We start from the raw sequence: 17,918 nt of genomic DNA on the forward strand, positions 1-17,918 counted from the left end.
CTTCATTTTCTCATCTCTCCTCCCCTTCTCCTAACTTTTGGTGTGGTTCTACAAACTCTCTTTTTCTAAGACCCTTCTGGGCAGGCACTTCTAGCTAATACTATACTGAAAGCACTGCTGGGCACAGAAAGAGTGCAGGTGAGGAAAGAGGATAAGGTATTTAAATAGGAAATCTATGCCCTTTGACATGTTTAAGGAAATTCACACACAAGTCCATATCGGCATTGTCTTCAGAAGCAAATGCGAGCAGAATAGATTCTATACCCCTCATCCCAGAGTTTTGTTTTTTAAAGAAGGGGCCAAGAACACCAACACCCAAATTCTACTTAGGCTCTGTCATCCTCCCTACAACTGAGATTAAAAAAATACAGTGCCCTCTCTACAGAAATATCCTCCCATAAAAATAACCAGAATGGGTTTTCCATGTGTTAATACCATCATCACCATTTAATTTTTAACATAAACTTTACAATATGTACAATTTTATTTGGATAATACACTTATGTGTGAATGGTAGAAATCAAGCATGTATATTATATACATGTGTACACAAGCAGTTGTATTCACAGGATAAGTGCATTTGATCATCTCTGATCCATATCAAGTGGCAAGCTGACCTCATCTGATACAATTAGGTATGAACACAGTACAATGTGTAGGGATTGAATGGGAAACAGTAACTGCATATTGGGAGAACTTTTCAAGTATAGACCCCACATCACTTTCAACCCTGTTCACCAAAAAGAGATGGGGTATCTGGAAAGGTCTAATTGTGTCTCCAGTGAAAATAAACAGTACTTTTGGAAGGAAAATTGCCTTTACATAGAACCCTTCACTCATTAAATATCAACCAACACATTTAGCTTCCACCTACTCGAACTTCTTTTTCTTTGAGTCCAATTATGTCTACTATAGCCGTGGTTAATACAAACAGGCTCCATTTCAGAAACAACGCATGTCCCCTTTTCAAGGATTCATGCACGACAGCAATGCACAAAGAAACAGTACAGGAATGTGCATAATGTTAACGAATATATCCAGCTCCTCTGTAAGGTATTTTAGATTTCTCAAATTAATGTTTATTTAGGTCTTAAACCACAAGGGATTTCAGTACAAGGTACTTATTTATATGACAACTGATTATTAAAGCTGCACTTTTTAGATTTAAAGGAGATAAATTTTTAATCACCATTTAATTAACATCAACATTTTTTTTTCTTTTTCATTAGCAATTCTATTTGCAAATAATTCAGGGCATTTGTCATTTCCTGAGAAGGATGCAGAATATTAAATACACATCAGTGGTCGACATATCAAATAGAATAAACAATGTGTGACTATATGACAGCCGTGGATCTTTTGACTAATTAGCTGCTTTGGCTAGAGTTCCATTTAAGTGAAACTATTTCATTTGTAAACAAGGTGTAATTTTCTTTTTCTTCTCCCCAGAAAATAAGCGTGAAATGATTTGACAGATTTTGCTGCAATGGGTGAATTTTAATGCTTTCACTAGAAAAGCTAAATACGAAGACTCTCTGGCACCCTGTGAATCAGGGGAGAGAAAATCAAGAGTAATCCATGGATGCCCAGTCATGGTGGTGGGCAGACAGATAAATAATGCAGAGAGATTTGCAGAGGACATAACAGTCATGTGTGGTGAGATTATAATCCTGCCTGTCTCCCTGGCAGAAAGATAGACCTATAGGGACTTGCCAGCTCAGAGCATTGAAACCATAAGCGGCCTAAGAACCTGCAGATGTAAGGATGATGAAACTCATTTTCCAGAAGCACAAAGGTTTCTCAAGTACAGTTCATGTTCTAGAATACTCTCTTACCCAGAGTATTTTAAACTGGTTGCATGTGCATGCTATTACCCTTGGACAGAGACCCAACCATTTGCATTCAAGTGTACCTATCTGAGGACCTGTTGGGTCCTTCTCGAGTGGGAAAAACCAATTAGAATTTACAAAATATCATTATGGATGCCAGTTCTGACTTAAGCCAGCTGAAACTCAGGCATTTGTGTTCAGAGATTTGGGCTCCTTGCCATCCACAAATCTAAGACCTCAGAGCTGGGATATGTTACAGGAATCTTCTGTGATGGATCTATAGTCTAGGGCTTCCTATTTAATTCTTGTTACTTCTCATACTGTGGTTTCCATTCACCACTGGACGTTACATTCCCGATATTCTTTTTGCAAAAACTGAACTTAGATGACTTTTGAATAACTCTGCATCTTTTCCTTAGAAATTGACCATCTGATCAGTAGTTGATTTGTTTTTTTTTTTTTTTTTTTTTTTTTTGCTTGGGATCATCACATTGAAGAGTCAATGAATTAGTAGAGAAGGGAAACCATAAACTTTGTGTAGCATAAAATTTCTGATTATTTATTTAAAAAAACACTTTGGGTAGTAAAAAGAATTATAGACTTTTTTCGCAACATTACTGTTGATTATTCCAAAGGCCACATTTTCAGTTTCTTTATCCAGAGATGTATGTATGGGGTTAATAGCAGAAATAATGCTGCTATTAGGGGAAGGCTTTTTGACCGATTAAGTCAGTGCAAGTATAACTCTCAGTCTCCCTGGAGGTCTCTGTGGCATTTGGCAGCCCTCTGGGTTTAGAGGACACCAGACGAAGACAGAAAACCTCTTTGGCTTGACAACAAATCACTCTTCTGTGTTCTGGAGAGGCTTTTTAATTCATTCATGTCAAAACATCCCAGACTTGTGAGGAAACGGAGGTGATCCTTGCTAGGGTGGATAAAGGTTTGGAGCGCAGTAGAAGGGCAGAAGGTAGAAAGGGCTAAAAGGCTACACAGTCATGGAAATTCAGATTTAGGATCAGAAGTTGGGATGACTATTCCAGGCCCTTCGATCCAAGCTTCTCCATGGCTGGGTCTTGGGACAGCAGAGATACAGCATCCGGGAAATAAAATGTCATTTTCAAGCATATGCATCCCCAAGACCTTGTCAGTCCCTTCTGCCTTTCAAAAATGAAAGGAAGCTCCTCTCACCCACTGCCTCCCTCTGTTCTCTACCACTGACCCTGAAATTTATTGCAACCACTTTTCATCATTATAGGAATACTGCAGGTCAGGCGCACTTTCCCAAAGATGGAGCTATTCCATGCATCCTTGAGCTTTAAGAGAATCATTCCTGGCACTTGCCCACATGCAAGAAAATAATACTTACAAAAGAGAATGCACACCATGAGGAGAAGAAACGCGATAATTTTTCAACCTGCCACTTTCTCCCTTTCTTCAAGAACGTAAAGCAGAATGCAGGAGGAAACCAGGAAATGGTCAGGCGAGTCTACATTAGCTTAGTGTTTCCGTAGCATGGCCCGAAACAGACTGAGGTCTTCTGCAAACACTGATGGCTAGTTATCCCAAATACATCCAAAATTCTCATCTATATGAAATACACTAATTAACAGAGTAGAACTATATAAAAGGTTTAGTTAATATTATTTGCTGGTTTTATGGTATTTAATCTTTAAACTAGAAAATCCTGATCTGATAAAGTGTCATAACATAGCAACTATCTTGTCGGGGGCACTTTTTTTTGTTTTTTTGTTTTTGGTGGCAGGCACTGTGCTAACAGGCTCCCCATGCATACGAATTCCCCTCTCTGTCTCTAACTTAAAATAAAATGGGTATCATTTCATGTCATATATGCACAGGTTTGAGTAGAATAAGAATGAGACAATGCAGGTGATTCAGAAATGACAAATGCTTTGAGGAGTTTCTCCTACATCTCTGTTGGTGCTATGAAGTGGTTTGCCACCCACAGAGAGAATAACTCGGGAGAAATCACTTGTCTCACTAAAGTCTATATCCACAGTTTGGAGGATACTCAGGGTGGATCCAAGAGTGTTTCGTGTTTTGAAGGCTTTTCATTTGAGGAGGTTGGGGTGGAAGTGAGTGTCCAACAGAATTTCTGTATGTGAAGGAAGATAAACCTAAAACCATGCTAGCCTTCGGCAGACAGATGGCATTGTACTTCTTACAGAGCACAGTACACATACGGCTGTTGGTGCATGTCACCACATTCACAACTCTGGGACGAGCGATACACAGCTAATTGGACACCACCATGGCTGTTTGGAAACGGAACGAGTTATGGTTACTCTGAGGAGGGAAGGGGCAACAGATACTATACAACCCTGAGTCATCACCAGAAGGGAGGAAATGCAAACTTACGTACATAGGCGTCTTCGGGATAAACTACAATGGCCACTGTGTCACAGACAGAAGATCCACACTTAGATCTCGGAGACATAAATGTGTTAGTTTATGCAGCTCTGAACAAGACCATCGAAGCCGAGGGTGAGAGAAACACACATCAACATCCAAAGAGATTCCTGTAGCTGTCTCCACCTGAGGGTCCCTCGGGCCTTTGGCTCCAGATGTGTCTTGGAAATGAACTATAATGAAGGTAGCATAGTCACCACGAACACACTGATTTGCTATTCTTTGGGGGAGCCTGGAGTTCTTGGGGTGAGCCTGGGCTGTGATGGAAGGCATAACGAGAAAGCTGAAACTGTTACGAGCCACACTTCCTAATCTCTTGCACATGTCAATCTCACTACAGTGCAGATGCATTCTTAACTGTTTTTATTTTGTCTGTGTCAGGTTTACATGCATACCATATTGCTTATTCTGAATTAGAGAAACCATTAGGCATTTCTGATGAGAAAATTACACGGTGGACTGACCTTAATGGAATTTGGAATATAGGAAATCATAACATCACCATTGGCATCCAATGCATCATTATTGCCATCATACCCAGTAGGCATGTCCCGGAGACTTGCCCTTATGTAGTTAGTTATTTTTGGTTAAGGACTCACCATGCTCAGCACACACCTCACAAGATTCCTTGAGTGGAAGATTATGGCATGAAGCCATGTGCAAAAGAGCCAACAACAACAAAAAAATACCTCCCTACATCTTCTTTCTCTTAGCAGGGCACTATTGGACGTCCAACATTTACCCTCCAGAACGTTGGCCATTACGTATGTTTCCCTATAGATAAAACATTAATAGAAGATTTTTAAACATCAGATTCGATACTAGGCATTTTCTTGTACACACGTCTATTGCTGCAGGAATTTAAAACCCTGGGGGTAGAGTACATATTATTCTTATTTGCAGCATAAGGCATAACATGCTCCGAAATATACACATCATTGTGGCCCCGACTGTCCCTGGAACAGTACGATGCCGTTGACCTCAAGGACGACCGAAGATAGCTGTCATTCACCGCCTGGGATGGCAACGAGTGTTTGTAAGGGTCCGAGGGGCATCTCCCAATAACCAAGCGTTGGTCATCCCTGTGGGAGTGGAGGAAAGGGTTATCGGAGGTGTGGTCTGGCAAGAGAGACTTGCTCCTCTTGCTGTCCTCCAGACCTTGGGGGAAAAGGGAGCTTTTGTTCCCCGAGAGTTTGCTTGAGGGGACACTAAACAGGCTGCCGTAAAAATTTCCCTCCAGAAGCCGTTCCCTGTCCTTGAGGCTTATGCTCCGGGAGGGCCTGCTAAGGTCTAGCTCCCTAGGTTTGTCGACAATGTTATCGTAGGAATGCTGACGGCTAATCCTTAGCTTGTTCTTTTGTAATTGAAGGGCATTGTTCTGTGCCCAGTCCTGCTGGTAGACCTGCTCCCGGGTGGCTGGGTTACCTGTCTCCTGAAGCATCTGGTCTTCATCGATGTCATAGAGGTTCCCCATCCGCAGGCAGGCATCGCACTTGAAGGGGGACCTCATGGTGAAGTGGCCTGAATAGGTGGGCAGGTTGGAAAGGCAGCTTCTGCAGTGCGTGGAGTTCTGCCGGTATCGCTCGCTGGTCTCGCTGTGTGGGGAACCCTTGTCTTTCAAGGTGAAGTGCTTGGAGTAGAGTTTATACTGCTCGTTGTCGGGAAGCCCCTCTTCATTATGCAAGGGCTTCCGGTTCATTGGCAGCGTGGAGTCCCCCTTGCGGAAGTTTTCACTGTGATCCTGGTAGGGGTCTGGGAAGTCCACGTTCTCAGGCAGGGTCACATTTTCAACAAACTGGGGTGGATCTAAGTGGAAACCAGGCTCCTTCTCACCATCAATAGTGTAGATCTTGTCTCTGGGGGAGCTTGATTTGGTTTTCAGGTAGGTGCGCTCGACCTCGCTACAGTCCTTGGGGTATTTGGAGGCCGCTGACCTTTTAAAGTTGTCCTTGGTTTTGTGGTTCTTACTGTTGTCAGGTTCCCTGTGGCACGTGGCCCGATTTGACGTTTCTGAAATGTCAGAATGGGCCATCTCTTCTGGAAGATACCTAGGGCTCTTTAGGGAGTGGGTCCTATTCTCCGCTGTTCCCTCATCCCTCTGGGAGACTGGATTCTGGGATAGTGAATCCTGGCGTATGGAATCCATGGATTTCTTCCAAAGTTGCCGGGGTCTAGAGTTCACTTTGGATTCTGTGCTCACAGCCACCTCCACCGTGTTAGGGTTGGACTCATTGAGAGTGAGAGGATGTTGTCCCTGGAATACGTAGTTATTGAGGTTATCCTTGTGCCGGTTGGCCACAAATGTCTGGAGTTCGTTCATGTTGTCTCCAAAAATGCTCTCTTTCCCCTGAAAGGACCTGTTGTCCGAGTACATCATATTCCCCTTATCTGAAACCATGTCCATGATGAGGGAACCTCTTTGGATGAAGTCAGCAGCTCTTTTGGGTGAGTCCATTCTTGAGGAGTTCATGTTGGACATGTTGGAAATGTTTTTGGCTGACCGGAGGAGTTTTAACATGTTGCTCTGGGATCCTGTCAGATTGAAGTCTGGAGACTTCTTCTTTTCTTCAATGTGCACTCCATGAATGCAGCTGTAGATGCCCTGTAGGGGAGTAACATAAAGCACCATCAGCAGCAGCAGCAGTGAACGTGAAACCACTTTGCACTTGAACTTTACCTGCAAAGGTGAGATTTGTACTTCTTGCAGGAGCCCTGGAGAAACAGCGAAATTCAGTCTGAATCCTGATAATGTATCTTAAAGGTTTGAGACAAGTTGCAAAGCATAGGGTTTACCTTATTGCTCTGGCTCAAGATTAGCTGACACCTTTGCAAAAAGTCACACGTGGAGTTTGAGAAAAGGTATCAACCGATGCTCATACAACTGTCAGTGCCTCGGTGTCTCCAAAGTGGCATATAAGGACAGATAACTGAGCTTCCCAGCACCCGGGTCACCAATCCAAGCTTTTGTTCAAGTTTCCCAGCATCATCTTTGAAGTTCAGGCACCAGAGAGTTAACTACTGACAAACACAGTCAGCATGAAAGGATCATCCATTGTTAACTCTTTGCTGGAATTACCCCTACTGTTATGCGAAAGCTAACAACCAAAGAATGTGTCCTGAGTGGCCAATCAGAAAATCTCTTCTCCATGCACACATTGATTCATCTAAAGGCAGGCGTGAAATTCATGTAAGACTCATCATACTCTTTTTGTGGGGATAGATATGGAAGCTTGGATAGAAGGAGTTGCAGTCTTACCATCATGTGGGGGTGTGAGCCTATCAGTGAAGCCATTGTAGTGAAAAGTAGAGCCCAAGGGATAGAGAAAGACATGGTTTGAACCCCTGGAGCCACTCCCTTGAACTTTTTTACTTAATCCACTCAATCTATTCCTTGTATGTTTGTTTGTGTGTGAGTCTATTCAATGTAGCTAGAACTGGGTTTTAGTTAGTAGTCATAGTGAAGAGTTCTGGTGACACAGTGACACCACCTTTAAATCCATCCAGGGAACTGAATGACTTAGGAGCTCCTGGACAGTCCAAATACAAGCACCTCCATCTATATGTCTCCTCATTTTCTACTCTTTCTTCCTTTTAGAAAACAACTGTTTACGTTCACTTAAAAGTAGCTGTTTAACTGTTCATCAAGGGAAGAGCCCTTGATTCATACCACAATAACAGGCAAAAGGACGTCTGGAACATTTTGATCTGTGGCCTCCCCTGCTTCTCCCTACTCCTACCCCAGATTTCAGCAGCCATACCTACAGGAAACAGTCAGATCAAGGCTGCAGGATTTGACCTGGTCTTCCCAAGGCTGACAGGGAGCCAAACCACGAAGGGGTTTGTAGGGCAGAATTGGCAGTTGCTGCTGACTTTGGCATAAACTGCAGGAAAGTATGTGTGATTAACTGTGGACTCTGATAATGGTGGCTCCATTGGTCCCCCATGGTGGGGACGCACTCACCCTGCAGGGATGCTCATGGAACTATGACAGCCTCAACTCATTTGTACTGCTACATTTTTCTTGTAGTAGACAGTCTTTCCACTCTAGCCTTCAAGGAACCATAAACACAAAAGCCTACAATTGCAAGTTTGAGCTGCTCTTTCTCTGATCCTCTCCACCCCAGGCTTCATGGTTGGTGAAGGCCCCCTGAGGCCCAGGGCACTGGCATTACACCCTTTCCTGCCTTCCTGCAAACTTGTCTGTGATCTTCTTCTATATATAATGTGTGGTTGGCTGTTTGTCCTGCCATAAAATAACATCTGCCCCTGCCCTCATTGCTTCCAGAGCTGCTGGAGCATCCAGACTGTGGATGTGGAAATCTTACAAATGAGTCATGTATTTCACATAGTACAGAGTTGCTTAACCTTTTATGTTAACCTATGGTTTTCTCACCTAACCTTGTAATATAATAATCTTATACTCTGACCCAGAGGGATTCTCCCACTATGGTTGAAAATTAGTGTGACTCTATTTGTCAGAATCAGCCTAGGTCTGTGCCTTTTCTTCCTGTTAGTATCATGAAAATAGAAGTTTTTAAGATTTTTTCCCCCTAAATTTGTACTTTGATTCCAACACACTCCCTTCTGCCACCTGGAGATTCTAAGAACTGCCCTCCACCCCTCCACCCTCAGAGCTACATGCTCCTGACTGCCAAGATGTGCTGGCTGTCTTTCTATTTGGAGGAGGCCCACAGAAGTGATCAGGGAGATGAGTTATGTTGCAGGAGATGGGAGGATGGCTGTTGATGGCTCTCTCTCATCCCTGGTTTTAGTGAGACACATGCAACATGGCTAAGGCAGTTCCCAGGTGTTGATCTGCCTGGTGAGGCCATGGAAAAAGTCAAAGGGGTGGACCCAGTCTCTACCCCAGATTGGTTGTTTGTTTAGAGATGGGGTCTCACCCTGCTGCCCAGGCTGGAGTACAGTGGGGCAATCGTGGCTCACTGCAATATCAAACTCCTGGGCTCAAGCAGTCCTCCTGCCTCAACGGCCTGAGCAGCCAGGGCTACAGGCACGAACCATCATGCCTGACTGATTTTTTATTTTTTGTAGAGATGGGGTCTTGCTATATTGCCCAAGCTGGTGTACCCCAGGTTTTGGCGACAGCATTCTCCAACTGATTTGATCCATCTTCTGGAAGGGCTGTTGAGGAGAGGGAATGCATGTTACAGAATAACATGAAGAGCCAGAGGCCTGGAATCCACTAGATGTGAGTCCTGGCTCCATTATGGATTAGCTCTGTGACCTTGCATAAGCCACGTCTATTTGAGCTTCAGTTTCTGCATCTAAAAAATGGGAATTATGCCCTCCTAAGGTGGGCACCAGGGCAATGTAAGATAATGCAAACAAAGCCCCTAACACCATAGGTGGTCAGTACATGTGAGCTGGACAAGCTGCCCAGTCATCTCTGACCTTCCCTTCTTTACCATTACCTTGTCCCTTTCCCAGGAGCTTAAGCATGCAGTAGCCATATGGCTGAAGCTGCAGGAAATGCATGCCACTCTCTGCTGCTTAAGATTTGCTCTTGGTAGCCACTCTGACTTTCTGCTTAGATAGGCAGACCAAACTCTACCTTGGGAACCAAGTAAATCCCTGGGCTAGAGTTTCTTTCTTAGTTGCAGTAGCTCTGTCTTTAGTTTCTCTTCTCTATTATTTATAGATCCCAGCTACATTTTATGGGTTGTGGAAATAAGATGCCCTCTTGGTCCCGCAGTGGGCTCAGAGTCAGGTAAAACCAGTGTTGATGACTCAAGGTGTTGTTCCAGGAAATTTCTGTGCTCTCCTGAAGGGCACCTGACCTCTCAGAATATTATCCGTGGGGCAATGTCCTCCTCAGTCCCTTTGAGCCTGGACCCCATCCCTAAAGCATCTGATTTCCGTTGGTCCCAATTGTGGGTTAGCGTGAGGCTTTGTCCATTCTGCTCCAAGCTTCCCTCATCAGATCTTGCTGGAAACGCTGCCCATTTTCATTCCCCTCATTTTTGGCTTTGCTATGTCTCTCATGCCTCATGGAGGCAGCTCTTTTTGCTGATGACAATGAATTATTTTATTCTACATGGGAGGGAAAGCATTTTGGAGAGAAAACAAAAGTTAAGAGCATCCCACAGGCAGGAGGATGCATTTTTGGATGTCGTAAAAGCCAAGGGCCACCGCCCTGGGAGAAGCTTGGTTCCAATGTTAAACAAATGCCTTTTTGGAGTGCTGGACTTCTCCCTCTGCAGTGCCAGGCATGCACGTATCTCTTGTGTGTACTTGCATTGCACTGTGCAGAGGCTTCCCTGGGGATGTTGAGCCTGTAAGGAGGGCTATGTAAGTCTGCTGCATGGTAATAGCTCTACATCTATTGATGTTCAACTTGCTGCAAGGAGAATAACTGGTAATAGAGAGATCCAGTTTCTGTGCAGAACCAAACCTACCTTGGGGAGGGAGTAAATTTCAGAGCATCCAGGATCAGTGTCTTTAAGAAGAAAAAAACACTTAAATTCTAGAGTAGACTAAAGCCTGCAACCCAACCCTGCATAAACAGACTAGTTCCCTCTTTCACATCTTTTTCTAGTGTGATAGATGAAGTGAGATGTTTCCTGTTGCTTTAAGGAAACATAAGGTAAAACCATAAAGGTAACCTTTGGGGACTCAATTTCAGGATGGGTCTGGTCATGTCAACCTCAGAGGGCATCGTGAGGATTAGAAGTAACAAGTCCTCATCCACACATGAGGCATAATTCATTCTGTAGTTGTGATCTCGCACTTGTGGAAAGTAGCTTCTTTGCCTGGGAATTCCTCACTGCAGATTTTGTTAAAGAAAATGATTGTGTTTCCATGTGTGTTCTCCGTGCTGTGTAGGCCAACATGTAAGATGACATATGTGTGAATGTCCACAGAAGACAAGCTTCAGTGGTGGCAGTAGCCCTTGACTGAAAGGAAGGTTATTTTTCTTTTTTTTAAGAAACTCAGAGCTTTGCTGTGCACCACATCAGGGGCTGAGCCTATTTTGAGTACCCCTAATTAATGAGAAATGCAGGAAAGTATCTGAGAAAGGCAGGAAAGTATCACTCAGGATGACATCTTCCTATTTAGACACAGCAGGCTGCACTTACTTGAAAAGGCAAATATTATCTGGGGAGAAGGAGGGTCCCCATAAGTAGGGCTCCCTGAAACCGCTGAAGCAATAATGGTATCTGAGAGTTCCCAAGGGAGCACAGAAGTTCCCATAAAAGCACATTGCTCTTGGCCAGGTGCAGTGGCTTATGCTTGTAATCCCAGCACTTTGGGTGGCCAAGGTGGGCAGATCACAAGGTCAGGAGTTCAAGACCAGCCTGGCCAATATAGTGAAACCCCATCTCTACTAAGAATGCAAACATTAGCCAGGTGTGGCGGGTGCCTGTAGTTCCAGCTACTTGGGAGGCTGAGGCAGGAGAACTGCTTGAACCCAGGAGGTGGAGGCTGCAGTGAGCCGAGATCACGCCACTGCACTCTAGCCTGAGCAACAGAGGGAGGCTCCATTTAAAAAATTAATACATTAATTAAATAAAATAATAAATAAAAGCACATTGCTCCCCATAAAATTTGGGGTTCTTCTCCCCTAGGGATGGAGTGGCCAAAGTGCAAATTCCAGCTGATCGAGGAACTCCACCAACAATGCCTGCCCTGTGTTGCCCAGTTTGCCTTCCATTCCATCCTTTGGAAAGGAAGATACGGGTTTACTTCATTTCTTAAAATGTTGATAAATCAACTTGGCTTCCTTAGCGGTGTTTTAGATAGAGGAAATGCTCTTCCAAAAACAAGCAGGATTTAGAAGTAAACGCAACAGTGTGCATTTGTTTGGTGATAATCCCAGAATCATTTGGATATGAAACGCCTTTGGTAATTGACTGGGAGAATTAGCTTAAAGTTGGCATAATACCTAGCTTTATGCACGTACGTTGTTATTTTTAAGCAATCTATGTGTTTAGATGCCATCAAGCTAATTAGGAAATATGTATTTGCACAGAACCCGAGTTTGGAGTGCAACTGGAGAAAATAAATCTTCCTCGCTAAACTAACGTGTACCTTCCGAATCTCCACAGTTCTTGAAACTAGCAAATGCTAAGAATATACAAATTTGTTTTAAAGCAATTATTTGGCTTTCTCAGTAAACAATAGCATATAAAATTAGATGTTTTTTATTTATTTATTTTTATTATACTTTAAGTTCTAGGGCACATGTGCACAACGTGTAGGTTTGTTGCATATGTATACATGTGCTGTGTTGGTTTGCTGCAATTAGATGTTTTTAACCAAAAAGTTTTCACCATTTTTCAAATCCTAATCAATGAAGTTCTTCCAAGGCAAAACCAAAATCAAACAAAACAAAAAAGAAGGTGGGCAAATAAGAGAGATGAGTGGATGAACAGATGGATGCGTAGATGGCTGAAATTAATGAATGGATACATAGATAAGAAGGCAGATAGATATGTATTCTGTGCTGTTGTTTATGTTGAGTTGAAGGTATACTTTGTTTTCTGCTTGATATGTGTGCATTTTCTTCTGTTACATCTGTGTTTCGTTTCATGTGCTGTTGCATTCCACATGCTCTTTGTGTTTTGTTAGATGTGGATACATAATGCATAGCATTGCAAGTAGATTTTGTTTTGTTGTGCATGTTCCGTTACAATGCATACACAAATTGTAGCATCTTGCATAGCAGCATTAGTAGTGTTATACAACATACCTGAGCACTAGTGATGGCTGTATCTGGCCCAGTGTTTTAAAAATTTTTTTTAATGGAATTAGTTACTAATATTTAAAAATGGAAAGGTTTCTAGCAAAATCAGATGACATTTTCTCTTTTTAAAAAACTAGACGACCTGATAATATTGACCCTACTTTCCCATAAGACAATACTCAGCAGGAGTTGAGGACGGCTGCCCGCTACTGGTAAGGCAAACATTATGCGATTGGCCACAGTCCTCAGTATTCCCTATCGTTCTCTCACTTTGATACTGAGGTTTAGCTGCCGTCTCACGTCATTTGTGCTATTTTTTCTCATGTCCCGCCTGCTGCACCCACTCCCATTTCCTTTCTGCCTTCCATAGTCATCAAGGTTTGCAGCTCCCGGCTTATGAATGCACAAAATCTGGATGCTCTTTTGACAAGCCCAAAAAGGCTGGCAAGGGAAGAAAGTGCAGACCCCACTGAGACGTCAAGAACCCACGCGTTTTTCTAAACCTGCTTGTGGTGCAAGGAAGTAGCCCCCAGGGGTACTGACCCTGCTGATGGAGAAGAGCAACCCAGGCCGGTCGGAGCACACGCCCGTGAAACAGAAGCGCAGCTTCCAGTAGAAGAGGTGCTCCCAGATGAAGGTGATGAGGCTAAGGGCCATGGCCGCGGCCAGCATGTAGAACACGCCCGCCATGTTGTCAATATCCAGCTGGCTGCTCATCACCTCATTCTTCTCGTTGTGGCAGATCCCCGTGAGCCACAGGGTCTCCAGCTCCTCCATCTCACCTAGACAGGACACAACATTCATAGGCAGTGAGGACCAGAACATGCATTTTGGGGCAGACGCTTCTGGGTTTGGAACAGACGATGTGCAACTCACAGCTATGTAACCTATAAGGCAAGTTTCTGAGTTTGCTGATTCTCCATTTGGTCACTTTTTGAGTGAAGATAATAGTGATTACGAAGCCTACCTAATATTGTTGCAGTGATGAAATTTATATATAAAAATAGAGAACATATATATATATAGCAGACAGAGTACAGCAAGGTTATTCTCTATTAATATATATTTATATATTATATACATACATAATATATATAACTTAGCACAGTTCCTGGTTTTGGTTTCGGTTTTTGGAGTTTTGTCTTTTTTTTTTTTTGGTCATTATTATGTTTTTCTGACCTTGCTTTCCCCTACCCCTGCCCCCAACACCCACCCAAGCTTTGAACAAGACATGGGAATAAAAGCGCAGAATGTGCAATAGAAAGACTTCATTGCAATTCTGACTTCATCATCTGCTAGCTGCATGGCCTCAGAGCTACAGTTATCCTGTCTGTGAACTAGGCATAATAATAGAACATACTTCCTCTATAGAGTTGCCATGAGGATCAAATGACATGAGAATGTGTAAAATCCCTAAAGGACCCAGATCATAGTAAGTTTCATAAGTAGTATGTTTGCTACTATTTATTGTTGTGAAGAAAATGCCTGACACAGTGCCTGGCCTATGGCAATCCTCAAATATATTTCTTTTTTTTCTTTTTAGAACATTCAGGATTACTTAGAAAAGTCACACATGAGCAGTATACTTAGAGCACAAAACTTTAATTGAAAAGAGACATCCAGCTGGCTCTGAATGGACCCTTGCAAACTAAAGTATCCCCACCCCCCAACTTCAGTAGGCAATTAAATAACCAGGTGGTTTTTTCCAATGGGGGAAGAAAACAGTAGGCATGCTTAGAATAATTCTCTCTCTTCTATGTGCATTTTATCCCGTTGCCATTTAGGAGAAAATCCTCTGATCTAAACATCTAGCAATTATATACTAACTGTCTAGCAATTCACTAAACTATGGTACTTAGACTATGATTCAGCCTTTAAAAATGATCTTTCAAGGACAGTAAAAATCAAGGAAGATGCATATGTTAAATGAAAAGTATGACTATATTTTATATGTATATGTATATACATGATGTCTAAGATGTAATGGGGACATGCTGAGAAAAATTAAGGAAATACTCTGTTTATATCAATTCTTTTTGAAGAAGTCAATCATAATGATTGATTTAATATTGGTCTTTAAGTTATGTGAAATTAGCATGTATTGTTTTTGGTTTGTTCTCATTCTTGAATGATATGGCTGAATATAAAAATCAAAGTTGACAATTATTTTTCCTTGACCTTTTGAGGATGTTAAATTTTCTTCTGATCTGGATGGCAGTTGTTAAAAAGTTGGCTAATCATCTTCTTATCGTTACTTTCTATGTAATCTATATTTTCTCTCCAGTTGCTTTTGAGAATTTCACTTTGTCTTTGGTATGAAGTCTAGGTGTGGTTTGTTTTATTGGTTCAGCTCTGGACTTAGTATGATTTCTCAATTTGAATACTTACAACTTTAGTTCTGGCAAAAATTCACCTACTGTGGCTTTGAACATTACTTCTCCCCATCATATCTTTTTTAAAAAGTTAATAGATTTTATTTTTTAGGGTGGTTTTATAGTTACAGAAAAACTGAACAGAAAGCACAGAGAGTTCCCATATACTACCTCTCCCCGCTCCCTTCAGTTTTCCCTATTAATATCTTGCATTAGTGTGGTACAGTTTTTACAATTCATTTGGGTAAATACCTAGGAGCATTATTGCTAGAGTATGCAGTAAGTCTGTGTTTCAGCTTTGTAGGAAACTGTCAACCTTTCTTCCAAAGTGGCTGTACTATTTTGTACTCTCATCAACAATGAATGAGAGAGCTCCTGTTGCTCCAAGTCCTCACCACCCTTGTCGTTGTCAGTGTTCGTGTTAGCATTTGGGGTTTTAGCCACTCTCATAGGGATGTAGTGCTCGCTCATTTTTTCAATTCGCAATTCCCTAATGGCATCTAATAGTCCCATCTCTTTTTTTTCCTGAAAATTTTAAAATACTGTAGACCTTTTCATTCTCTCTTCTAGGTTATTTACCTTGTTTTAATATTTGCATTCTTTTTTTCTCTCTGTGCTGCATTTGGGTGATTTCCAATAGATAAATTTTCACATTAATTTATTCTTTTGTTAGTAATATTTAGCTTTATGTTTTAATTTTATTTTAATTGTGATATTCATTTGGTTTTTTTTACAGTTCTGCCTGTTCTTTTTGTCATAATATCCCACCCTTTTATGATTTTCAAAACTTTTCTATATTTTAATAGTTTTAAACCTCTAGTCTTTCAGATGACTCCCCCCAACCCCCACCTTAGTTCTTGGGATTCTCATCCCTCTGTTTGCTGCGTGTTCTGACTCTCATGGTGGGTTACTTCCTTGTGACATCTGTAACTTTTGACCATGAGCTAATCTTCTGCCAAATTATTTTCCCTCTGAGCCCCATGGGACTCCCAAGAACACTAGGCTATAGAAACATCCCTACAGAGAGTTTCTGGGTTTGCTTCTGCCATAGTTCCATGGTTCCAGGAATTTTCAATGGATGAGTTTTTGTATGGAAAAATTTTTACTTTGATTACTACACCATTTAAGTAGCATGCATTTGAACTCACATGCTCATTTGGGCTTTACTTTCTTACCGAGAGCTTCAAACAGATGGTAAACCTCCTTGCATTTTCTTCACTTTGATGGACAGAGATTTTCCTAGTTTTCTTTTTACAGACTAAGTGACTCATGAAAGGTCTCGAATGTATTAACCAGAAAAAAGCATACATGCTAATGAGGTTTTTTACAAAATAGGAAATCCATCCCCTTTCGAGTTTCTCACACACAAAAATGGGTGCTGCTCAGTCATGTAGGTAAAGGGATGAGAAGAGAGTATCTTGATTCAATTCCTTTTCTTCCAACAGCCTCCCATACTTCCACACAATCACAAAGGTCATGGGAGACTTTGAAATAATATCTCACTGTCCACCAACACTGTCTCAAACTCATCCAGATTTCTCTGCCCACCATGTACCTCAGACCTGCACGACTGCTTCCTCTTCTCACAAAAACACCAATGCCATTCCTTTCAAAATACAATGTGCTATTGACTTTCCCCTCCCTTTGGAGGTGTTTTGTTTTGTTTTGTTGCGATGGGGTCTCACTCCAGTCACCCAGGCTGGAGTGCAGTGGTGCGATCATAACTCCTTACGGCAGCAACTTCCTGGGCTCAGGTGATCCTCCCACCTTAGCCTCCGAAGTAGTTGGGACGACAGGCACACGCCACCATGCTGTGCTAAGTTTTTGTATTTTTAGTAGAGATGAGGTTTCAGCATCTTGCCCAGGCTGATCTCAAACTCCTGGGCTCAAGCAATCCACCTGGCTCAGCCTCCCAAAGTGCTAGGATTACAGGCATGAGCCACTGTGCTCAGACCCTTTGGAGTCTGTGAGGACACAAAAATGGGTCTTCTCGCTATGACTCATCAGATTCCCAGAACATCTTCCTTTCGGTGTTACCCCAAAGAAAGCCAGGTTTGTAAGCCTGTGAGGAAGGCAGTCTGATACAAGAAACATCATCTTGATTCCTTTCAGGATGTAAATAAAGATTTCCTTCTGCCCTTTGCCCAAACAATACCTCTTTTTAGAGGAAGTCAACCTGGTAAAGCAGACTCCAATTTCAAAAAAAAAGAGCAAATGCACATTTCTCATTACCAATTACAGCCTGTTCCAATCATTTTCAAATCAATCATTTCCTGCCTCGTGGCCCTCTTTGACTAGTGTACTGAACTATAGTTCAAATACTTTCTTATTTCATTTTTAATTTACTCAAGTATATTGTAATCTCCTGGAGGGAGATCAGGGACCATGTTTTATGGTTTTGATATTTTTCATGGCCTGCAGCACGTAGTGAGCATTGAATCCATATTTTCTGTTTCTGTTTCTTTTCTTATATCCCCAGGCTTAAATTGGGCAGCATTGCAGAAGTGTTCAAATCTGTTTAGTGAGTTATTCTGCCATATAAATAGATGGAATACAAAGCAAAGGGGAACCCGCAGCGGGCTTGAG

General features: G+C 42.2%; 1 protein-coding gene across 2 annotated transcripts in view; it reads right to left on the bottom strand.

Moving 5' to 3' along the window:
* Positions 1-428: 428 nt before the first annotated feature.
* Positions 429-17,918, bottom strand: part of GRIN2A (glutamate ionotropic receptor NMDA type subunit 2A) — a 426,336-nt gene continuing 408,846 nt past the window's right edge. The window contains exons 13-15 of one of the 2 annotated variants that reach the window (XM_007985424.3): positions 13,504-13,742; positions 5,682-6,858; positions 429-5,338 (exon numbers count right to left, since the gene is read on the bottom strand). In XM_007985424.3, the coding sequence (XP_007983615.1) occupies positions 5,265-5,338; positions 5,682-6,858; positions 13,504-13,742 (1,490 nt within the window). In that variant the 3' untranslated portion in view covers positions 429-5,264. Of the gene's footprint in view, positions 6,859-13,503; positions 13,743-17,918 lie in introns of both variants that reach the window. The other variant, XM_007985396.3, reaches the window with a different exon arrangement.

Source organism: Chlorocebus sabaeus, chromosome 5, assembly GCF_047675955.1.
Source record: "Chlorocebus sabaeus isolate Y175 chromosome 5, mChlSab1.0.hap1, whole genome shotgun sequence".
In the NCBI taxonomy this organism is placed as follows: Eukaryota; Metazoa; Chordata; class Mammalia; order Primates; family Cercopithecidae; genus Chlorocebus; species Chlorocebus sabaeus.